We start from the raw sequence: 25,385 nt of genomic DNA, 5'->3' as shown, positions 1-25,385 counted from the left end.
ATTACTATTATATTGTGGTATCTCTTTTTCACAGGGTACAGAAGTTAAATCTGGGTTAAACCTTGAAGTAAGCGATACGTCCTCTGTTGTCTCTGGGTAATTTGCCCCATTAAGTCTTCAATGTCTTGAGAGTGTTACAGAAGTCTCATATGTCTTATTAGTTTGTGTCCAAACCTTATAGTTTATTAATTGCTGACAAGGACTGGACATCATATTGACGCACAGATATCGATAATTTGCTCCAGTGGCCGATACATGGAAGAGTTACATCATTCCATACCGCATTACAGCACGTAACCAAAGAGCGTGACCTTTGATTTCTAAAGCGTTTAATCAATGCTACAAGCTGGGTTGTAGCAATAGAGAGCACGCTGATCACAGTTTATGTTCAGAGCTGTGGGTTGCTGAATTGATCTCAGTGTGTGACACATTTCCAGAAATAAAAGCTGTGTCCCAATTCCATACTACATACCAGTAGTAAAGAGTGTGTGCTCTAGTGGTCATGCTTACTAGCACTTGGATACTGGACCGTCCCTGCAGGATTTTGCAGGCTTTTTGTTGAGGTCTAAAATGATTTTCTAAAAAATGTGATACATGTTGCAAAGTTTTTTGGGCAATAAAATTCTATGAACAAGTAAAAAATGCCAATTTTCTTTATTTATTTTGGTATGATTTATTTTTTTAAAAATGAGGGCAGCTTGTTCCAATCAGAATAAAACTCGACTGTTCTGAGTTTGTTATTCATACTACACTTTCATTACCACTAACCAGGCATATTTAATCTAACTCACCTTGACTCTTTCAGCACTGGCTGATGCACCAGCCTCAGTCGTGGTGATTTGTCTTGACTGTCAACACATTTCAGCCATTCTCCAGGTGTGTTTTGTAGCAGGAAAGTGTTTGTCAATCGATGACTTTTGTTTGTGTGCAACCTTGTGTGCAGCGCTAAACAGCGTACCCCTGCTTTTGTGCAGAACATTAAGGAGTTGCCTTGCACGGTCTTTAGCAGTACTTATTGTTGGTATATGTGACATTTACATACATGTCTGCATCTTCACAACCAGAAACAGGCAGGGGAGTTTGGTGACGTTTTGCGGGGGACTGTTATGAGTGGTGAATTTCACGGGAAACTCTGATAATTGGTCACATTTGGTGGAAAAGTTGTGATGATTAGAGGAAATTGCACAGGGATTGGTTGAATTTGAATTATTAGTTGCAATCACAACATCCTGGAGGGGCCGGCTACACAAGAAAATTAAGGTTCTTTGCTGTTTTGTGCAGAAATGAATCCAGTAACTGTCAATATAAATGCAATTATACAAGATTTTAATTGACAGGAACTCTGTTATGATAAAAAAAAAATGCAAGGTCTTTATAAGAAACTTGCATGTAATATAAATGTTGGGAAGATGCACGAGCAGCCATAATCCTTGGTCTTGTGTTGGGACCATCAGATGCATCATGTTGAAGCATTTCGATGATCATTAATTGCTTTAAAACTGCGACTCCGTCTATCAGAAGTGTTGTTTGAGTGTCTCTGCAGGCTCCAGCATGTCAGTGGCCCATTTGTAAGAGGAGCATTTTATTGACTCAGTCCTGCTGCCCCAGGTCATTTTCAGTCGGGCAGAGTGCTGTTATCTTCTCATTTGAAAGACAATCACATTGAGATTCTGTTTGCTGTTTTACACGTCAATGGAAGCCTTTCAAAAGGAACGGGCTGCTTTTAGGCTGTGTGTCAAACTCGGCACTCTCCTGAGAAGTGTCTGCGGGCCGCTGAGCTGCCTCTGCTGCTCCTCCTCCACCCTAGACCAATAAATCCAGAAGTCATCTTTCAAAACATACAGTTTATGATCTGAATTACAGAGTATCTTTAAGGCCGATTCTTAATATATTCTGTTTATTGTCTTGTTTTGATGTATTTTGATGTGTTGAGCAGTGTGAAAGGCGGGCATCCTGTCAATTCTCTGGAGATGCTGGAGGTCTCAGCCATCTGTTTCTTCACTGCTGTCCACAGAGAGTGGTGATCAATAGTGACATGGTAGCAGATGACACTCCCGTTAAGACAAAGGACACACTTTACATGACAGTGCTGTCGTCACTTTGTACAACATAAACAAACATGTTCCTGTTGACAAAGGTAAACTGCACTTCAGCGTTATTTCTGATTATGGTAAGTGTGCCTCAAAACAGGATACACATGCAGTATTATCATTATTTTAAAGTAGTCTTTGGTGGTTAAAAGAGTGCACAGTTAGGACAAAATCGATGCGCACATTCTTATGTCTTGTCAAAACCTGGCGCCTGCATTCAGGTGTAATATGCCAGTAGCGGCCAATATAAATCTGGTTCGCTCACCTCTTTCTGACTCCACACCTCCAGATTTTCTAACTTCTTCAGACCCAACCAGTGCTGATTTATGTGACATCACTTGAGGCATTTTATTTTATCAGACTTCACACAGCTCCCCGGGAAGCCTCAGAAGACTTTCTACAACTTTTTAATGCAGCAGTACTCCCTAAGATCTGTAAACAGACTTTGATGTGTAAAATCTGCGAAGTTCCCCTTTAGATAAAAGCACAACGTGTTTATTTTTCAATCTGGAAGCCAAAACTACTGATTATTATCCAAGAAACTGGTGTGCTCAGTGAAAATGATCCTGGACTCAATATTTACACAAAGAAATTTAATGTTATGAGCAGTTTTACTGGAGCACTAGCTCAGACAAACACATTGATCAAACAGTCAGGTTTAGGTTCTCTCTCTTTGTAACAACTTGAGCAACTGGAGGAAAGAACATTTTGTTCAGCAGTATACCAGGTTTTTATTTGATGGGATTTAACAGCTTTACTGCTCCATTCTCAGCTGCAATATCTCACACAAAAATAGCTGCATGGTGCCTCACTTTATGCTTATCTACAATGACAATGCATCAGACCAGTCTGCAAAGTCTGTTCACACACACGCATATACACACACAGATTCACTTTAATTTTCCAGGAACAGTTTAGTGGCGTTGCACACCGTTTACAGCTGTGAACTTCCATCCATTGATGTTGTGATGTCACTAGCAGTATGACTGTGCATCGCCGCTGGCTCTGTACTGTAGGTATGACGTAAAGGAAGGCGTATTGATGCTGGATTGGTGAAGTGGAAATTGATTGTCCGTTTATGGTTCCAGTAAATACAGTGGTTGTTTGAAATATGAAAGACTCCATTTGATGTTGTCTTGACTAAAGCTACGTGTCTCATACAACATATCTGATTTTACACTTTAACATGCAAGCTCATCTTTAAATGTATGATTAGAGTAACACTATTTTAAGTAATTTGAATCTTTTATTACCCCCCCAGCAAATAAAGGCTTAAATTCATGCTCTAAAAAATACTGACTATCCACTATCATCTGAAGTAACCTTGGTGCATACCTGCTTGTGCTGCAGTATACAACATATACAGTAGTCAGCAGCAGCACTACCATATGTTCAAAAGCGAACTGCTGCTCGACTTTGAGGCTCAGTCGTGGACTAATCTAGGACATGAGATCACAGTGAAATTTACCTTGTCGTCTACGAAATTAAATCTAAGAGAAGCTAAAGGAGCTTAAGATGAAAATATGATCTAAAAAGACCACACAGATCCTCCATCTGCCTCCCGTAAAGCTCACTTTGAAGCCCTCCAAAGGAAAAGAGTTGCCTTTGAAGAAGCAGGCCTCTAGCCACAACGGGTTGTAAAACGTTTCCACTGTTGGGATTCTGTCCAGATAATGAAGCTGAAGGCAGGAGCATGCCTCGGCAGTGCTTGTTTCTTGTGTCATACTGCAGGGAGGAGGACTTATGGAGGTTTGCCTACCGATCGCAGCTTCCTGCCTCCGAAAACGCTCTATTGTCTTAAAGGGCAAGATTAAAAAAACTCACATTATTATTATTATTACACTCCACATCCAGTGACCTGAGCAAAGTGACCAGCATTTTTGTGTTCCCTGAAGGGGATCACAATCAGACTTGGATTCATTGTACCTCCTTATCAGGTTCACTTGGCTGAACTTCCTCTGGCTGCACTACATTCCCATGCCCTCACGTATATCTGCAGACAGAGGAGTCTATTTTTGGGTCCACTTGTTATCATAAGAGATTTTATTGTGTATCAGGTCCTGTGCTGTTAAACTGCTGCATAGAGGTTCTCTTAATTCTGGAGGATCCAGAACACAAATCTAAAAACAATACTGATTTGTACTATTTTTATCACCCTTGATAAGTTGTTTGATTGAGGGTCCAGACTGTGGCTGTGGTGCTTGGTCGACTCTTGTTTCAGGTCTTCTCAGAGATTCTCAGACTGTACTGTGACTCACTGGAAATAACACTTTCTGATGAAGCCAGATCCTTCTGACCTTTTGATCGTGTAATTCTGTAAAGTTAAAGTGTAGGTATTATTGAACATTGCTCCACATCTACTGCCGAGAGGTCATTTTTGACTTAAGTTCTTTGGGCCAGATAGAATTCAATATAAATCTACGAAGTGCTGCAAACAGAATAATGGGATAAAGTTTTTTTTAACCTCTCGGAGTTCTTAAACACATATAAAACACCTTTTTTTATAACCATCTAATCAAAGTTGATCAAAGTGAGGTCTCTCTGTTATTGATTTCACATCTCACCTTATAAAAAACTATAACTTTTTTAGTTTCTCTGAATTTGCACAGCAATCGTGATTTATTGTGTGTTTTAAGTCATCTGTTTATTTATATCTGCTCCTGATTTACTGTTTTAGGAACAGAAAGTTGGAAGGATGAAAGGATGTGTATTGGATACATGCCTTACTTTATGATCAGATTATAATGTTTTCCTGGAGGCTGTTACTGTCTATGCTCAGATTTTTCAGGAAGAGCAGGGAAGCTGAACAGGCTTCCTGTCAACAAGAGGAAGCAGCCGAGAGTTTGTCCTGTTCATCAGATGTGAGGGGAACTTCATATCTGAGCAGGCCACACAGGGAGAGATGATTTATAACATGCGTAATGTTCAGTAATGCAGAAGCCACAAACACTGATGGGAAATTTGGAAGAATTTTGTGTCATTTAAAAAATACCCACGTAGATTCTGTCAAAGAGAGTAAAGCATTTTAGGATTTGCTTTCAATCAAAACAAACAGATAAGGAAAAAAGGGGAAAGACACGCATCATGACACAACAGTGATACCTAACGAATTATTATGTAAAGTTAAGTTGCATATTTAACCTACAGTTACAGAGGTTAGGTTTAAGAAAAGAAACATGGTTGGGTGCCTTTAGGTTTCGGCAAGTAAAGTAACTATAGCCCTTTTTAAACAGGAATTGTGCAAATTTGCAGGAAAGCCCAATCAGTCTTCTTTCAGCATTGGCAGTATAAAAACAAAATCAGAGAGTGCAGCAAAATACCGCCTACCTACTTTTGTTTATACAGAATGCGCCTTTTTCGGGGCAATGGGAGCGTGAGCAAGTAACAAAAAGTGTAGCTCAGCATGTGACGTAAACAGTGACATACTCCGAGGGAAGCCGCGGCTGGTCAGTCCTTCGGCGATTCTCTCGTAAGTTGGCCCGTCCTTCACCGTCTCCGTCATTTGATGGTTAATGGCCTCTTCGTTTGCGAGGACAAGGAGGGTGCGCAATTCTTTGTCTCCCCAGTTGCTCATTCCCCTCTTGGTACTAGCTGCTCGCTAATTCCTGCTATCAGCTGTTTCCTGTTTATCCACCGCCAGTGGGTCGTACAAGCAGCGTCATCAACAGCTCCTCCCACAGGTCATCAACAGCCCCTCCCGTTGCGGAAGGCCGCCTTGGTCTGTTTAAACTAAAAGGGTTCCGCCAATATGTCTACCCTACGAGGCGGAAAATTGGGCACCTCGGATCAACTCGCCAATTCGACTCTGTGTGTCTAAACGCTCGCAGCTTGCCGGCAAAACGGCCCAACATTCACCGAACATCTGGCAGTGTAAAAGGGGCTTATGTTAAGGTTAGGAGAAGAAAAATGGTGACAACAAACCTTAAAATAACTTTGAGTTCACTTGGTTTCATGTTTCCTAACACTGATCTTATGGGGGAAAGTCCTGTGTTGCTTGACCCATCCACTGCCCCAACCTGCCTCCTTACACTGACTTTAAGTTCTTATATTACTTTCGTTTACTCCTGTCTTTGCAATGGTCAAGTGATTGCAGCCTTCCCAATTACATAGGTTGCACACACATTTCTAGCTCATGATTCTGTGGGTTATATACAAATTGTGGTGCATCACTTTTCTTAGGTATACACACAAACAGTGCATGAGAACAGCCTGTGTTCTTGTTAATGATGTTTCCACATCGTGACTTGCGTTGATGCTACCAACGTGCATGTGATTATCTACAGCGTCAGTGAAACAATGACGGGTGCTGTGGTGAAATGAGAAGCAGTTAAACGTTTGAAATGTCATTGTGTTCCTTTATTGTTTTGGAAAGACCAGCTGTGTCATGTTTTAGGGGGAAGTTCAAAGCTCCATTTATTATACAGACTGCAGTATGTGGACAGCAGATGAGAAATTTGGCTGCTCTCCAACAACAGATCAGACAGATCTTACATTATATGTTCAGCAGTGTGGCTTTATCCACTCAGGCCTGTGACATGGCCGTTTGTCTCATCCTCATCCTCTGAAGTTGAACTCGATATATTTTAACAACCCGAATCCCGAGTGGCAGCTCTGCTTTGTGTCCAAACAGACGTCTGGATCTGCAGACACACACTGGACACAGCATATGTAAAAAAGGCTTTCCTGAGGTTGAACGATTCGTCAAATAAGGGACCATACAGCTCTAAGCATTTCTAATATTCATTGACATTAACACCAGAGACTTATTTTTAATGCATTTACCTTGAGCCCACTTAAAAATCCCAGCCTGCCATTTCAAGATGGCCACTCCAACCCCAAGGCCAAGCTGATTTTGTGCAGCTGTGATGAGCAACCAAGTAACACTTGGCAGGGATTTGTCAGTCACGCTGTTGTCAACATGACAGGTGACCTCTTAGACAGTAATGCTACACTAACCTCAAGATAACCTTGCCAAACTTAATTGCATGGACTTATATGATATTATGTAATATGAACTCTGTAACTCTCCCTTTTAATTGGTCTTTTTCAAAATGGTTGTATCCGCTTTGAGTGCAGGTGGTTTATGTAATGGATAATGCAGAACAAAATGCTGGAGTTGTACGTTTCTGCAAACCACGAATATGTTACATTTGTACGTTTTATAAGTGTCATCATATTAACGTTTCTGAAGTGACGTAATATATAAGTTGACTTTGTCACCGGGAGTTGAAGGGGTTGGTGAATGGCGAGATGCATGCCAAGCTGCCGACCAATTGAAGACCAACAAACAACAAAACTAGGTGCTATTAGTGAGTTATTGCTTTGTTTTCAGCAGCTTTTTAGCTACCAAACTCTTTTTATTTGCAACCGGTCCAATCGCAGTTTTTCCACTAGGGATAGTGCCACAAAAAGAGGTTGTCGTTTACCAAAAAAACACTTTGTTTCCTAGTGGTAAAGTACCACAAAAAGCAGATGTTTTTTACTGAGACATTGCTGTATTTCCAGCTGGGATTGTGCCACGAAAAGCTGTTGATTTGACCAAGATTACAGCTTCTCCAGCTGGGCTTTTTTAAGCCCAAACATGATCCTCTCCTAACCATAACCAAGTTGGGCCTTAACATAACCACACGTTAACCACTGCATTGATGAAAAGTAAAGAAAAGTAAAGTTTCAGTGTATCCGCTACATAATATCAGGCAAATGTAATGTAACCTTTTCAGGCAACTGGGTTGCAGAATGTACATCGAGTGATTCATTGTTACAAAATAAACCCAAACAGGGAGATGTAGGTCTTACATTACCCTAAATTGAATTTAAAAAATATTTGAACACTTTCTCCAAAGTCTGTGATCAGAACTGTGTTTATAGCACCGGTCTATTCAGAAAAAACTCAACGTACAAAGCTGTGATTAACCAGTCGGAATCAAGCATTATAGTAAAATATAACATTGGATAAAGATGTGTCTATGTATTATTAGCTGCAGAGAATTGCATGTGGGCTCCCAGTAAAGCAGACCAGTAATTTGGTTCAGTGTTGCTCTAAGAGCAAAACAATAACTCTCTGCTTCCCATCCCGTCTCCTTCCCCAGAAATAACTGTTTCATTGGGCCATTTTCATTTTTATGGCGGAGGTTTCATGACAAAAAGATACTGTAGTGGTGCTTGTGGGAAACCATTTGTAATTGTTTCCAGCAGCCAGTTTGGTTCCAGTGTTCTTGCTTATTTTTTTTCTCCCTTGCTATAGTGTTGAATAGTTGACGTGACTCACGGACACACATGGTCTGATGGGGTAGTGGACCGGCTTTTGGTTCCTGCCTGAGTTGTGCGACAGATATGAGAAAGGAAGGGAGTGGAGAGAGTAAAAATAGCCTGCATGCCCGCTTAGCATTGTGTAAAATCAGCATCTGCACACAAAAGCACTCATGAAACTGTGGCGTGGCACCACTGAACGAAGGAGGTCAATTCTTAAGTGCAACAATGACTTTGCATTTGTAAGATTGTTTGAAATATTTTTTGTACTGCATGTGCATTTCAGCTTGAAGTTCTGTTCTGCAAATGGGAAGTTTGAGGCTGCACTGATAATTCACTCGGCATTAACACGACCAGGGTTACGACGTGCATCTTGCAAACAAAACGTGCTTTGTCTGAAAATGGGACAAAGGACCTAGACACCCCGTCAGACTTGAGCAGAAGTATGCCTCGAGTGTGTCTCCATAACCCCAAACCCCATAAGTGGTGGGAGTTGTGAGGGCTGGTCGAAAAGTTCCCCTTGGCTGCTGGAGCAGAGATAATTGGACCCAGGTTTAGCCGGAGTTTTGGTATTCACATCTCAAGCCAAGTTTTGATCTTCACAATTTCTCCCACCAGACAGCGCCTGTGTGATCAGGGTCGTCTGCCTCTGTGACATATTCTGACATGTTTTTTCTGCATGTGAGGATCCCGACTCACTGCAGGTCAGGTGATGTTTTCTCCTAAAGTCCTACACGTGCAAATTATGATTGTTTATAGTAAACACGTGGTGTCTGAATCAAATCTGTCTTGATGTCAGGACTTTGTGCTTTGTATTTCTTTCGAGGTCAAAGGTCAATCCTTTAGGAATAGTGATTTAGAGGCCACCGCATCACTTTTGAGTCATGCTTCCTAAAATCTGATCTTGTGAGATGATGAGGGGTGTGACAGCAGTTTTTGAAGTTCTCTCAATGTGTGACTGTTTGTTAAGCTTCATTTAGACTCATGAGACTCATCACGCTTCTTGTGTCATGTGGTCTTGATGTATCAAATGCATTTCAGCTATTGACTGAAAAATATAATCTTTTGTTTTGATGTGCGTAACCCTTTAAAGGAGTACTTCACTCACAAAATGACCATTTGTAAATCAGTTAGTCATGTCGTGTTACCTCGAAGTTGTGATGAAAACTTTTTCTCACATGCCTCTATGGAAAACGGCAAACATAGGGTGTTTTCACACTTGGTACTTTTCAGCCCTCTAAGTGGACTCAGAGCATCAGCATTTTCTGCACACATGTGAACACTCCAAGAGAACTCAGACCCCTCTGAAGCGAACTCTTGTCTGCAGTGCGGTTCGTTTAACTTGTGCATTGTGAACACACTTGTACACCATTGTATTTAGGCCTCTAAATCACATGCTGTTGCACTGGGACGCCTGAAAAAACAGACAAAACCACATTGGCCTGTAACACTTGCAAGGACGCAGGGCGAGGAGTGGTTTGCTCCACAGAAGATACTGCACATCTCCAGATGTGGAATGTAGAATACATCAAAAGGCACAGAAACACTCAGGTTTTCCTCCAATTTTAAGTTCATCTGAAAGCGCGGAGCTTCATAACTGTTCTGCAATGCCACATCAAAGTAAGAATAAAACTAAATCAATATATATTATATATAGGCTATAGTGTGAACACAGAAAGAACTGAGTCCCTTTTCTGTTGGTCCACTTTTTGGTGCACTTTAAGGGGACTGAGTTTGGTTTGTTAAAAAAGGACTATATGTGAAAACACCCTTAAAGATTGATAGGGGCCACGTCAAACAACAGCAGACATCTGGGACCTATACCTTTAATGTAAAACAACACTTAACATTTAGCCTGAGTGTCAGACTGAAGCTCCCAGAACCTTCAGTCTCCGTCGTCGTGCACACCCAGCTGCATCGCCGTTAAATGCAGTTTAGCAGTTTCCTTAATTTGGTCCTCCATTAACGTGAGTAGTGGCGAAATACCTCGATAGCATCGTTAATGTGGTCTGATCTGTAGCTGTCGCCATTAGCGTGGCGCTGATTGGCTAATCGCTAGTCCCGCCCCCACCCCCGGCGTTCATTGGTCCGTCCATCGTTTGGACGAGATAAATCGCAAATTCATTGCAGTATGCCAGACCAGAGATGCAAGCCTACTCAGTTGAGTGGGCGGGTCTATGGTCTGGAACCAGGCTACTTAACATTATATATAACATAACATTTTTTTATACAAATATGTAAAACTACAATGATTATTTCATTATCAGCTAATGTTATGCAGATTTTTCTGATAAACTTTAGTCTATAAAATATAAAAACCCCACAATTGTCCATCCAGCCCAAAGACATGTCTTTAAACTCATATAAAATTCAAAAACGTTTTGATACTAGAGCTGATATGATGGCTAGATTTGGGTACCAATACTGAAGTATGAAACAGTTAGATGCTCTTGTGCAAACGCTGCAGACAGATTTTGGTCAATAGAAAAATGGCATTGATGTTTAATACACAGCCCTATCATTAAAATGGTCATCGATTAATTTCCTGCTCATTAACTTGATAATTGGAGAATTTGTTTCAACACAGTGTAAACCTATCAGTAACAGAGGGCCGAAGATAAATGCTGCTATTATAGACAATCTGTCAGTCCCAGTTTAAACGGCCGAACAGACGACTCAAACAGGAAATTCAGAACAAAAACGACCCCTCAAAGCTCAAACTTCAGCCACTTAAAGTGCAGTCTGGCAAGGTGTCTGGAAAAATTCCTATGTTGTTATTTCACCGCCCAGAGCAACACATTTTTATTCACACAGATGCAGGTTTTAACTTTTTCTCAATTTGCACAAATATCATCTGCCCAAAACTACACTGACACATCTGCATGCGTGGATGTTTGTCACCGATTGTAACACTGTGAGAATCAAGTAAGCCTTTTAGATGGAAACTTGTGAAAAGACAGACGGTCACTCCATCATACAGGAGGAAGCACCTTCTTGACCTCATCGAGGCTTGTTCAGGTCCACGCTGCAACTTTAGTGGGCTGCTGATTGTTCTCAGCTGCTTTATAACGCAGTGATGAAAAATTCAGTCTGTCTGTCTGAGTGTCCACGACTCTTTTTATAGGACCCAAACATCTTCTACACATCCCTCACAACAAGAAGTACTTCATCTGTCAACTGTGTGTGTGTGTGTGTGTGTGTGTGTGTGTGTGACATGTCTATCGGCAGGTCGCAGGAAAGAAATACACCCTGTGGGATGACTTCCTTGTTGAGGGCAGACGCGGCGGTCAGCAGGAAATGACCTTGGGAGATCTGTTCCAGTTTATCAAGGTACAGCCTCACACACACTTTCTTCACACCCGGTGCTACTGAGTGCATACTTTATGCGTATCTTATCCCTAAACCTGCTCACCTTCCTCCAGTGCACACAATGGCCATTGTTTGAAATGACTGACCGCTTTACACCTTCCATTCACAACTTCAGGACTCTGTTGGACCCTCCTGGAAATTCATGCTGTTGTATAACCATCAACTTTATTCCAGTGGTTGAACAATGTGTGCAACCTTTTCCCCAAGGCTGATGGATAGATATATACAGTAGATATAGATATATACAGTATTTTACATATTTTACATTTTCTTAGTTGTGACGTGTATTATCTTGGGTGATCACAAGTTGAGAGCTCTAAGTACGGGCGTGAATGCATCTTAAATGCATCTTGAGATTGGATCGCTCAGACCTCATTCAGAGGTGGTTCACGCCGCATATGGCCACATTCTTTCAGCACTGTGTACGCCAACGTGTCCTGGGTCACATTGAGGGCCCGCCTACTCAGCTGACGTCCTTGCTAAATGAGTCCCTGCCAGTAGACGCAGTGCTGAGAGACCATCACTGGAGCCACTCTCCTCCCAGCGAACGCTTAGTTCAGCGTCTGCCCGGTTAGCATGAGCTAACACAGCAGCAGCAGCAGCAGCTGTTAAATGGTGTCTGTTCACACCTGGCATTAGAATGCGTCTCCACATATGTCTTGAGTGAACGTGTGATGAGATCTGACTTCCCTGCTGTATATGCAAATAAACATGTACACCATTTTCATTTGCAAAGACCAAATGCATTGTTGTTTTTAACCAGCGAGAGGCTTGTTGTGCTACACACACTAGTGAGAGTCTGCCTGCACATGCACAGTGACAATGCTAACTGTTAGCATCACTCAGCTGTTACCTAACAAGAGAGTCAAGCTATTTCAGCATCGGTGTGAGTTTGTTGGGACCAGGCGTTAGAAGCGCTGGTCAGAGGATATTTTTTTATTTACCTCTGGACAGAGCTGAGCTAGCTGCTTGTTTCCCCGTTTCAAGTTCTTGTGCTAAGTTGAGTTAGCCAGCTGCTGGTGGTAGCTTCATTTTTAGATGACAGACATCAGAGTGGTACCAATCCTCTAACTCTCTACAAGAAAGCAGATAATGTCTTTCCAAAATGTCAAACCTTTCCTTAACTAAAGGCCTCTACTTATTTTCATGCAACCTAGATTTCATGAACTAAGATGGGAAAACTGAGATCATTTGAAAGAACTAGATAAAATCTTGTTTCTTCAGAAACTAAGATGCTGCTTTGCACAAAATTTACACCAAAGTCCAGAGATAAATGTGTCAGGACTGTTCCAATTCAGTCCTGTCTAAGTCAAAATGTTGGACACATGACAAGTTACCACAGCAGCCCTGCAGGTTGCTGCACCAGTTAAAGAAAAACTGCAGGATTGTCGGTTATTTTTTGTAAACACACTCAACAGTGAAAATTAAAGTAAAAGCCAACCCCAGATTCACTCTTTGGTGTTTTGCCTTGCTATATTTGTTTTTTTTTTTTCTGCACTGTGTCTCTTGGATGCCTGTTGCTTAAATGGTACCTGGTCACTACCTTTTTATAAAGCCCCGACCTCACCTGTGCGCTGTAGGGATACACACCCATAAATGTCCTGAACAGAGAAAATAAGGAGAAAATAAGAAAACACAGGCAGAGGGCAGAGTCTCTGCAGAAAAATACACCGGCGCACTGTGAGAGTGGGTCATGAGTGAAGCTTGCGAGAGATTACTTTATATGAGACTGTACATCCTGCATGTTTTATCTTTAACTTATCTCAGCAAATGAAACAGAACCAACAATGACAAACCTGGCTTTGACAGTGCTGCATGGTAACTGTCTTGTGAACTCAGTTTCTCTATCATATCACCAGTAACGGAAGACAAGAGCAGCAAGTGATACACTGTATTTTACACTAACAAGTGATAAGCTGCTACCATCCCAAACATCATAATGTTTGTTTTCCTGACTGCTACATGAAGCTTATAGTTGATCAGAAACTGGTGAATGTGCACCATAATATCCCAGAATACAGTGTACATTTATAGAAGATACATATTCCAAGGTACTTATAAAGGTGATGCAGTATAATCGTGTCCTGTTGCTTTTGCATACTCAGCGCATTGTCTTTACAATATTTATTTAGGTCACTTGCAACAGAAATGTTTGAACATGACTTTAAGCATCTTTCATTACACATGCACATTCTTGTCCTGAGCAAACATTTGGTGTATTGATTCCAAATTCGTTCTGAGGAAGCAAAGGGAAAATAAACTGGCAAGTGATCATATTTGCTCCAAGTTTCGTTTAACCTTTAACTGGCCGGGTTCCCCCTGGTTTGTTTGTGGAGACGCTGAAGAGCTTCCTGAGCTGCTGACGATGTTTTAGGCCACAGGTTATCGTCAGACCTGAAGATCTGCTGACCGCTGTCTTTGAAGAAATTACCTCTGCATAATGCATGCAGATGATATGTTACCCTCTTTTTTTATATTGTTGTGTTTGTTATATTGTACTGTAACTTTAACTAAATCATGTCTTTGTGCAGGAGAAATATAACTTGACCATCAGCGGTGTCTTCTATGGACCAGCTGTCTTATACATGGGGCAAGAAGAGAGGCTCAAGCAGAGGTATGTCCAGCTAAGACAAAGACAGTTTTGCATATGCATGGCTACACATGGCACACAGCCCTGCACACATAAACAATCACAATAAGCAGCCTCCCTTTGTTTGTTTAGAGGCTAATGGCAGGATGAGGTGTTTCCTCCGAACCTGCGAGCAGAGAGCCTGTTGACACACTCACACATGCATCACTGAGCACTGACGAGTGAGACCGATCCTCCTCGGGTTTCCTTCTGTCTGTTGAGGACAAGAGTTTAAAGAGTTAAATCAGTGTGACCTTTTTTTCTGCATCTGAGAAGCCATGTTGTTTGGGCCTGTTCAGCGCTGCAGCATGTTATAAGCCTCGGGGTGTTTGAAACAAATCAGGTGTCTCGTGCTGTGAACTCTCGTCATCAAGAACTGAGTCAGAGCAGAATATGCATCCTCAGGGATGTATTTATCGCAGGAGGAGGGGGAAATGTCATAAATCAGGTTTATCAAAGACATTTTATAGGCAGTGATTTGTTGGAAGAATTAGAATATTTGATTGTAATCATGCTTTGCGTAAATCTTGCTGTGAGGTCTTTGTGCTCGTCTTGAATCAGATTGTGTGCGTGTCCGTGTCTGTTTGTGGTGCTCAGATCTCTAGGGGGCTGGTGGAGGTGTTGAGGTTAGATTAAGCTGCAGAGCGAGAGGGGCTGTTTGGACAGCAGGCCACACATGACAAATGCCCTCTCCAGTAGTCACTTCCTGTGTAGTCACCCTGCTCCAAGCTGCCTGTGCTGGGCCAGTGAAGGGAAACTTAGAACTTAAAACCTAAGAGTTTTAAAGGGCCACTAAAGACACACATTAACATCACCGTCAACCGACCTGAACAAAGGAAGGAATGTGATTTGACATGTTTTGATGTTAAGTTTTCCCTCTTGATTTTTACTTGTTTTGATCACAGTCTTTTTAAAATATTTTATATGTGCCACATGTCATATTTTATGTTTCCTTTGTTGGGTGAGGAGCCCAGGAAGAGTGGTGGCAGCTAATGGAGATCCAAATAAAGAATAAAGACTTAAGAATAAAGACAATTTTCAAAATCATTCAATTGTATAGCTGCTGTTATTCAACATTTTTTATGGTAAAGAAAAATCCCATGAAAAGACCAAAGCCAACAGCATGTTTTTGAATGGTCACAAGCCCATTCTTTCATACTGAAGATGTAAATCCTATAGTTTCATATTTAAGATAAGGTAAGGTAAGGTAAGGTGAGGTAAGATAAAAGGATACGATACAATGTGATACCATACCATATGATACGATATGATACGATACAATACGATACGGTGCGATACAATACGATACGATGTGATACAATATATGATACAATACGATACGATACAATTTGATATGATACGATACGATACAATGTGATACCATACCATATGATACGATACAATACGATATGGTGCGATACGATACGATGTGATACCATACGATACGATACAATACGATATGGTGCGATACTATGTGATATGATATGATATGATACAATACAATGTGATACTATGCCAGACCCTATGATACGATACAATAAGATGCGATGCGATACAAGACCATACAATATGATATGATACGATACGATACAATGTGATACCCTGCCATATGATACGATACAATACGATATGGTGCGATACGATGCGATGTGATATGATATGATACGATACTATACAATATGATACTATGCCATACCCTATGATACGATACAATACGATGCAATGCGATACGATACGATGACAATTCTTTATTAGTCCCACAGTGGGGAAATTTGCATCATTACAGCCGCAAAAGCATGGTGCAAATAAGACGCATAAAAACGTATAAAACATATAAACATATAAAAACATATTTAATAGTTTCCTAAAACAGCTGGGCACTGTAGTTTAACAGAAGCCTTGCATAAACTGGAGTAAATAGTATGTTTGTTGGGGACTATTTTCAGCAATGGATTAATGCACCTTATATTTGCTACTAAGTATTTTCAGCAGCAGGATGGTGTACGTGGGATTGACATGACATTATGGTGATCTGCCTCACACAGGAATACACTCTATAAAGCTTTGGATACATAAATACTAGTTATTGAGATGAAATCATGTTGGTTTTTGTCTTTTTATGTGATTTGTTGATAAGAAAAAGCAAGATCAAAATATTTATGGTCATAGTTGATAATGAAAGGGACACTTTTTTAAAGCTAAACTAAGGTCAATGTGTGTTTAAGTAGATATAATTATAATGCTATATGATTTGTTGTTGTTTACAGTGTGTCTGAGGTGGTGAAGAAGGTCACCAAGAAAGACATTCCTCAAAACAAGAAGATGTTGGAGCTGGTCGCCTCGTTTACTGAAGATGAGGACTGTGAGACAGCCCCACCCATCAGATACCTGCTCTTGTGATGACACCAGCACAAAATTTCCACAATGTTTCCAGTGAGAAGGCGTCACAGCACAACACTTCTATGTGACAGAACAAAGTTAAAACTCCTGTGACATCGTATCTGTTAAAAACATCCTCATTTTGTTGCTTTAGCTGTTGTTTGCCAAGATTAATATCCAAATGATTTTTTTTCCCAGCTTCTGTTGATCTGTTTCCTTTCACAAATGTTTTTGAACTATTGCACTCGCATAATTTTAAAGCTAAGATGAGATAAGATAAGATAAGATAAGATCATTCTTTATTAGTCCCACATTAGTCTGTTTTTATTGTTAATGACACTTTGATCATGTGAAGTGAATTATTCCACAACCATGTCCATGTCCCCTTTCCCTTTTTCTTTATTCTATGGCAAAAGCATAAACTTAGCAAACTCTACCTTTCCTTATTCCCATAAAAGTTCCCGCAAAGTTCTGTTTGCTAACTTTTGGTTTTCATTTACATGTAAAATGTGTCTTTCAAGAGGTTAGGCTAAGAGGTTGTGAAGATGCTTGCCAAGGCATATGGATTAGATGATCTGGCGCTGCTGGGCCAGCACTGGCCTGGTTTCAAGGTTTAATTCAGGTCAGACTGAGCACGAGGTTGAAAGGGGGATGCAAGTCAGAACAGGCACTTGGCACAGTGGGTACAGTGCACTGACGATTCGGGGTGCTCTTGCCATCTGGACACAGCTGTCATGTTTAAATCCTGCTTGGAGCACACGTGCATCCAACCTCCCCCTCCCTCCCCAGAAGGATCCCAGAGCCGGTCATGAGAAGCTGGACTCATCTACGGAGCCTTCGTCTGTCCTCAGATGGCTTTTATGCACAAACTGCCCTTTTCCACAACCCCTCGATGGGTTTCACTTTACAGCCTCACTTTTATAGTGTCATTTTTACAATGCTCTGCTCTCGGCTATTTGAATCCTGTCATGTCCTCTCAGGAATTATTACTGCAGCTACTAATAGGGGTTATTTAATCAGTGATCGAAGAATGATGTGTGTGATTGAATTGTGTTTTAACTGTACTAATTCAATAAATGTGCCTCTAAGGAACCAAATTATCTGTGTACTTCACTATCAGTCTTTAGTTCCCTTACCATCTCTCAGGTCACGAACATATTTTGCTATGCTATGACCACACCTCACCTAACCTCCTATTTTAACCAGGAAAAGGTTCTACTGAATTTACTTGGTTTTGCAAAGCTTTAGAGCATTTACTATGTTACTATGATATTGCATCGAGGGCAACTACAGACTGCATCCCCTCCTCTATAACATCATGAAGGATTAAGAAGAATCTTAAAATGTGTCAAACGCGATGACAGACATCTACAATAATACAGTTTTTATAGTGAGCACTGCTCACACTGAGGCAGGAACAAAACACATTTTCATCCAATCCAAAACACTTTTATTCCAGATGTATCAACACTGTGAACAACATCCAATTACAAAAATAAAACCGTCTTATTTGAATCTGTGTTAATGGGTCAGTCCAGAGTTAAAGCCTTGCTTAAATGTATCCAATAACATCATTGCATATGATGGGCTGCCGGCTGCCTGTCTTCATGAGAGCTGTGAACTGGTAGAAGTCAGAGTCCGGTTGATGTAGGCCCGTGTGGGACTGGTGAAAGAAAGGTTTGAAAGTCTGGAGTCCCACAGGACAGGACATCCTTTTGGGAGCCTCTGCAGCCCTGCTGGGCTTTGTGCAGTCTGCTGGCCTCGGCCTCACCTCTGCACTTTTAGACATCCCTGCCAGTCTGCGACGCATGTTGATCAAAATGTCTTTGGCAAGGCGCCGGCCCGCATTGGGCTTCAGTTCTGCTGGCTCAGGACACTCTGGTAGGTCCATCCAGTTCTTTATTAGGTCAGCAAAGCTGTTGTCGCCCAGAACCAGAGGTTGTCTGTTTCTGCTGCGGCTAAGCAGTGACGTTGTCCAGTCCTCTGGGTCACTGGCCTCAAATGAGGTCCAGCGCTCCAGGCAAGCGTCCGAGGTTGATTTGGGCCGGATTCGGCCAGAAGGTCCTCTGTTTGTGCGGAGGCAGGCAGAAGAGGAGACTCTCACGTTCCTGGTCCTCCTCAGCACCACACCTTCATCCTGCCAAGAAGCCTCAGAGTAACCCGAGTCAAAGTCCATGCTCTTTTCGCTGCTTGGGGATCCTTGTGCCAACCGCTCATGCTCCTGATGCTCTTCCTCCTCTTCCAGGGGGCTTGCCAGGCAGCAGGCAGAGTCATATGTGCTGGCTTCACTGGCGTCAGAAACACGTAGACGAGCCAGTCGCTCTTGCTGTGCCCTCTGTTTGCAGAGCCGTGTCACAGCGAAGGACCGAGCACATGGTTCACTCAGGGGCCTCGGCCTGCTTATCTGCTTCAGGTCCTGCAAGGATCTCATCATGCACTGCATCTGGTCCCGGAGGCAGTCAGCAGAGTCTCTTAAACACAACTATAGAAAGAGAAATACACAAAGAGTATGGTTAGTGGTGCAGACCGGATTTAAATACAGTCTATTTAAAAACAACACGTCTAACCAAAGGGCTTTGGTCGACTATTGCGGGAGTCTACAGAGCCGTTAGGCTGGCTTCCAAAATATCCCATCATGCCCTGGCCGGTCTAGCTGAGACACAGTTCCCTCTGTTATTTCCAAAACTGGGCCAATAAGATTTTTACCAGCTGAGATCACTCTGCTCTATGACCATATAACAAGTGAAGCATTCCTGACAAACCTCAGAGCAGTTTTATGGAGACCATCCCATGCAGTATGAGCCCAGAAAATGAAAAAGTCATGGCTCTGAGAACAGGATGCACATTTTATACTGGGAAAACTCTCCCTGCCTCCTAAAGCGAGAGGGGAAGTTTGCACAAAGTAGCGCTGAATCGTGGAGGAGTGCAGAGGCACATATCCTCTCTGGATTCCCCTAACTCACAGGATGTTGACTGGATCGCATTATGCGGCAGGAAATGACAGCAACATTTTGGAATTACACACTGATCATGAATTAATTATGAATCATATGTTTTCCAGTCTTCGGAGAAACTGAAATCAATGCAGTCCAGTAAATGCAACATGATCTTCACATATAAAAAAGTCTTCAAATGCTTTTCTCCCCTACAAGTGTCCCTGTTGTACAATCACTGCTGAACTTTTTTTGCTGTCACACATTTTGTTTTCCAAATTCTTACAATATTTAGTTAGTCTCCCTGTCCTGCCAGTGTGTTTGGCTTGGAGTAGTAGGGACACCACAATGCCATGATGTTATCACAGCTGTGGGTGCTGAACCATTTGGCCCCTGGGGGAAGACTTATCTGACATACAGAGGCATCCTCAGAGGGACTCTGTGGTCAGTCTGCATCTCTAAAAATGCCCTGTTCTCCTTGGCTGCCTCCACACAACGAGGAGGAGTGATTCACCCAGTTGTATGCATTTGGCAGGGACAGTTTGGTTTGACTTGACAGTGACTTGAGGGGATTACAACAGTCACCAGCACACTAACTTTCCAAAAAGAACAGCCATTAAAGGGAAAAACTTTAAGAAACAGTACAATAATGTATATTGCTTGTGCGTAAAACACTTAAAGTGTTTCTGCTGAGAGTTCTGGATAACTATCTTTGCAATCAGTGCGTCTGCACTGCATCTACAAAACTGTCAAAGTGTATAAAAACACGTGGAAAAACTTACCATTGCTTGTGAGTAGACGTCTGCAGGGAAGTTCAGACTCCTGTTAATTGTTTCTGCAACAAAAAAAAAACATGCATTAGATAAAATAATGTGCGCTTTCACTAGTATTACACTTTTAAAATTTGTAGAGATTAAAAACTCACCTTTGCATTAATATCAGAGTTAATCCCAGCACAATCCAGAACCACAGATTTACAGCTGGTCAGAGGTTATATGCTGCTCTGTGTATTCCCTGCTCTGAGCCAGATGAAGGTCTGTCAGCGGACTTTGACGATGTTGAGCTTTTCACTGCAGCAAATCAGCGCAGCCCATCACAAGACCAGCCAATAGCAAGTGGCCTGAAACAAGATCCCTCCCTGTGTGATCACAGCGGGTCCTACTGTAACTGTACTGTGTTGTGCTGCACTGTGGAGACTCCACATCTGGAGCTGGGTAATTAGACAGATTGTATTAAACAATACATAGAAAAGCACAGTCAGTCAATCGAAAATCACAGAACATTTGCACATTTTTAATCTATCCATTCATGTACTGGTAAATATTACAAACTAATGACATTGATTATTTCAAATCATAACTTTTTTTTTTTTTTTTTAAACTTGTATTACTTTATTCTTTTAATCCAGAGTATAAACGCCACTTTTCCAAAGTTGTCTGCCTCCTCTGAAAATTTGCATCCATCATGTGCGGATTTACTGAAATCTACATGTCGCCACCTTGTGGATCTTTGTTTACACGACTTCCCACATTACCATTCTCCATTGCCTTTGCATATAAACCCTTCCACACCCTATATTAAGGTCTGAGCAATGCATACGGTCCATTCACCTCTCTTAACTGTTGTTTAGAAATGTAAACGTGGTGTTGGGCTCAAGTGAAGTTCTCATTTCATTTGCAGATGAGCAAACCATTCATGACTGCACCTCCTCACCTCAGCTCAGCTCACCTCTGTGAATGCTGACGACACTTTGTATTGTAATGCAGCCACAGTGGCACAAGATGTGCTGAGATCCTTCACTAAACTGAAAGAACCGACACAAAGTGGTAAACATACTGAATTACCAGCAACAGGCCTGCATTCGAAAGCACAGAAGTACTGCAGTACAAAATGCACTTAAAGGTTGAAGGTTAAAGTGCTTATTTAGTAGAAAAACACTTGCTATTTTTATAAATGGCATCATTAAATTGGTAACACTAATGAATCAGTTTGTAAGCAGCTTTTTAATACTGTTCTATATTCTAAGAGGTCTACTGTTAAAGGTCTGATGTTTAAGATCTAGGGGGATATAGTGGCATCTAGTGGTGAGGATTGCAGACTGCAACCAGCTTCAACTTCTCATGGTTATAATTCCTTCAGTGTTTATTGTTCAGGAGGTTTAAAACAAATGGACCTGGTGATTTAAATTCTAAATTAAGCAGTTTCACGTTCAGCATGTCGCAGATGGGCCGCCAGCCCAGCACCTACTAATGTGTGCTCACTTATTTTCCCTGTTAATTTAATGTGTGCACAATTTATTTCTGATACGGATGTTCAGGAGGTTTTCACCCGGAGTTGAACCAGTGATTTAAACTGGTAAAAACAGGGAGTAAAGGGCAGCTTACTATGGTGGCCAGCATGAAAACCGGAATAACCCTATCTAGAACCAGTGTTTGGTTAGTTAGTTAGTTAGTTAGGTTTGGGCTGCAGTAGAAACATGGCAACACAACATGGCAATCTCTGTAGACGAGGGCCCACTTCCTATGTAAACGGCACAGGTAATGAAACCACAGTGATTATTATTTTCACTACTTCACTACACAAGAAAACATACTTATATATTATATTCCATTTCTGATGGTAAATGGTAAATGGACCTGCACCTGTACAGTACCTCTCTCGTCTTCTAACCACACTCAAAGCACTTTTTACGAGTCACATTCACACACTGGTGGCCAAGGCCACTGTACAGGGTGCCACCTGCTCCACAGCTTTTAACACACTCACACACCGATGAAACAACCATCAGGAGCAAAATGGGGTTCAGTATCTTGCTCAAAGATACTTTGAAATGCAGACTGGAGGACTGAAGGGATCAAACTACTGATCTTCTGATGGGTAGATGACCCACTCTACCTCCTGAGCCACAGCCGCCCCTAAATATATCACCCTAAACACACTGAACCCTTTACGCAGTTTAATCCAGGGGTCGGACTTCTCTTAAGGGTCGCACAATAATAAAACCTGACCATGCCAATCCACTGATTTAATCTTAAGAAATGTCTGCATTGCAGTGGTGTAGTGGTGGCTATACGCAGGTATATGGAAAATACCCACCTCACTCTCTGGCTGTTTACAGTATTACCACCTGTCATACAAAAAGCCACCAGAATAAAGGACAATACGCCCACCTCCTCCTCGGTGCCCATCTTGGTAGTAGCACACCCACCTCATCCACCACCACTACCACCACTACAGCACTAATGCATGGTGTTATATAAGCTCATGTATAAGGTAAATCTGAATCTGCAAAGCAACCAATAGCTTATTATTTCCCTATAAAATGTAGGGAAGTAGAAGTATAGATATGGCATGAAATGGAAATACTCAAGCATAAAGTACTGCAGTAAATGTACAGTTACTCTCCACCAAAATAAATTCACCTTTCACCTATTAATCTATACTCAGTTTTCTACAGCAATGCCAATGCAACCTTCTCGTACACAATATTAAATAGTAGTGCTCTTGTTCATAGTCTTATATATTGCTATATGTGAGCATGTGGGGCCATTCTCGACCTTGAGATATGACAAAAAATAATCTCAACTCAGTCCATTTACCAGCTTTTCCTGAGCTTTCAGCCCCATCTGATGATCTTCAACAGCAATTGTTTTCAGTTTCCACTCCATAGTTCTCCTTCTATAATCTTTTTTCGTTGAATTTTTTTTATTATAGTTTAGTCCGAACATGAAGGAGCAGATTAATATGCTATATACATTTTTTTTGTAATTTCTTTTGACAGATGACACAGTAGAATACGAGATCATGTGAGTAAACTTTTATTTACATTTAACAAGTGAATGACTTTTATCTTAATGAACAACTATCATCCATTTGTCTCGGTGTTGTGGTGCATCCTAAATCATGGGTTATGTGAACTGAAGTGGAGTAGAAATAGCCCTAATTCACACTATGGAGATAGCATGACTCTAATGAACAAGTGTAAACGGATATCAAGGCACAAACATATGTAGAAAGACTTTGAATGGAACAAATAGTACAGAACAATCCATGTTAGGAACAGACATAACCACTTAAAAATCTTGCAGATATCTTAAAAGTGACACATAACCATTTCTGTTTTGTTTCTCCAAAGAAGTTACTTAAGGAATGTTATTCAGTTTGTGGGGGGGTACAAGCTAATCTATGGACAGTCATGCAGAACAATGCACTATAGTACAACCGTGAATATTGAGTCTGTGTAAACATTGTACAAAAAACATTTTCCCTTCATCCATTTTCATTCTCCATGCTTGATTGTTTTCTTCTAAAAATAAGCTCTGTGCAGTCAAAAGGTTCATAAAATGCCAACATTAGTTAACATAAGTTAATGTGATTTTTTATAAAAAGTTGATTCTTTTGTTCTGTATCTTCTTACTAAACTTTAAAAGCAAATAAGGGAAATTAACATGAAAACCTAAAAAACTCAAAAAGAGATCTGAATACAAAAAATGAGACTCATCAAATCAAACAACTACCGTTTAAAAGTGGTTCTCAAACTGGTCCTTGACGGCCTATTGAGGATGACAAATACTTTAATTTTGCTGCATTTTCATTTGCCACGTGGCATGATGAGATAATGGGTTATTATTATGATAACTTTCCCTCTTCCAACAATTATTTTCCACTTAAGCCAGTCGGATAATATAATTTATGTTACAAATCTAATTTAAAAACCAATAAGGGGGTCCTGGGTCAAATATCTATTTACAGGCACTCAGTATGAATAGTATGAGAACCCCTGATCAAGAGCAGTAAGAAATATATTAAAAAAAAAATATTAACACAATTGACAAGGGAATGTGATGGTTGCAAATCGGTGATTGTTGAACTTCTGTAAGGTTTCCCCTCTAGGAATCAAGTCTGTTATGGTTTTCATTATGAAAAGCTGTAATCATCACATGGCTGTTGCAGTCTCTCATGCAGTCTGTGTGCGCCGGGCGTTTTCCTGCGTGAACAGAGAGACGACAAAAAAAAAGCACCTTTAGACAAATACATAAGAGAAGAGCTGTTATTTCACTTTTTTAAATGCACAACAACTTGAATTTATGTTTGCTAACTTATCCTGGTCAATCAGGTCCTCAGCAGTTTATAGAATATGTAAGCAATGTATATTATTGATGTTTTCTACGTCATATGTTGCTGTTGACGCATTTTTGATGCTCAGTTGTGCAAAAATTACCCTTGTACAAGTCATCTATTAATTCATTTAAATACAAAAACATTTGGTTCATCCATATCACAAATCCCTAAAGCTATCTAGCCATGCAGCTGTCTTTGTCTCACTTGCTGAGGTTTTGAGATGTCATGTCCCATTCTAGGAGTTGAATAAAATGTATATATTTGTTTGTGGTGCTCATAGTAATGACATAAAACTTGACAGCCTTTACAGCAACAGCAACATAGTCTTCACATTGTAATTGGTCAGATCAATTTTATTTATACAGCACAAACTTAAAAAAATGATCACAAATTTGTCTCAATATGTACAACACATTGTTTATCACTGAAAAACCTACTGAAGCTTCTTCACCTCTTTTACGCTCTGTGAGAATGGTCGGTAGGTGGTGTAACAAATGCACAACATGGCTTAAAGGTCCAGTGTGTAGGATTTAGGGGGATATACAGGCAGAAATGGAATATAATATAATAAGTATGTTTTCATTAGTGTATAATTTACCCGATAGTAAGACTCAT

At 40.9% G+C, this 25,385-nt stretch overlaps 3 protein-coding genes across 4 annotated transcripts in view; 1 reads left to right on the top strand and 2 right to left on the bottom strand.

Annotated features, from left to right (window-relative positions):
* uba7 (ubiquitin-like modifier activating enzyme 7) overlaps window positions 1–17,810 on the top strand; it is a 57,591-nt gene extending 39,781 nt beyond the window's left edge. For both annotated transcript variants that reach the window (XM_050038923.1, XM_050038922.1), the window contains 3 exons: window positions 11,568–11,669; window positions 14,240–14,322; window positions 16,605–17,810. In XM_050038923.1, coding sequence (XP_049894880.1) covers window positions 11,568–11,669; window positions 14,240–14,322; window positions 16,605–16,737 — 318 coding nt within the window. In that variant the 3' untranslated portion in view covers window positions 16,738–17,810. The remainder of the gene's footprint in view (window positions 1–11,567; window positions 11,670–14,239; window positions 14,323–16,604) is intronic.
* Window positions 17,811–18,143: 333 nt separating this feature from the next.
* On the bottom strand, window positions 18,144–20,705 carry inka1b (inka box actin regulator 1b). Its single transcript, XM_050038068.1, has 3 exons — window positions 20,575–20,705; window positions 20,432–20,484; window positions 18,144–19,198 (listed from the first exon to the last, which is right to left on the bottom strand). The coding sequence occupies exons 2-3, from the start codon at window positions 20,432–20,434 to the stop codon at window positions 18,269–18,271; spliced, it is 933 nt and encodes a 310-aa protein (XP_049894025.1). The 5' UTR covers window positions 20,435–20,484; window positions 20,575–20,705; the 3' UTR covers window positions 18,144–18,268.
* Window positions 20,706–24,404: 3,699 nt separating this feature from the next.
* gnai2b (guanine nucleotide binding protein (G protein), alpha inhibiting activity polypeptide 2b) overlaps window positions 24,405–25,385 on the bottom strand; it is a 72,184-nt gene continuing 71,203 nt past the window's right edge. Inside the window, exon 9 of the mRNA XM_050038900.1 lies at window positions 24,405–24,636. The gene's annotated coding sequence lies outside the window, so the exon portion shown is untranslated. The remainder of the gene's footprint in view (window positions 24,637–25,385) is intronic.

This window comes from Epinephelus moara, chromosome 24 (genome assembly GCF_006386435.1).
Source record: "Epinephelus moara isolate mb chromosome 24, YSFRI_EMoa_1.0, whole genome shotgun sequence".
Lineage (NCBI taxonomy): Eukaryota > Metazoa > Chordata > Actinopteri > Perciformes > Serranidae > Epinephelus > Epinephelus moara.
The sequence above is the reverse complement of the archived record's forward strand: the minus strand, read 5'-3'. Positions and strand labels throughout refer to the sequence as shown.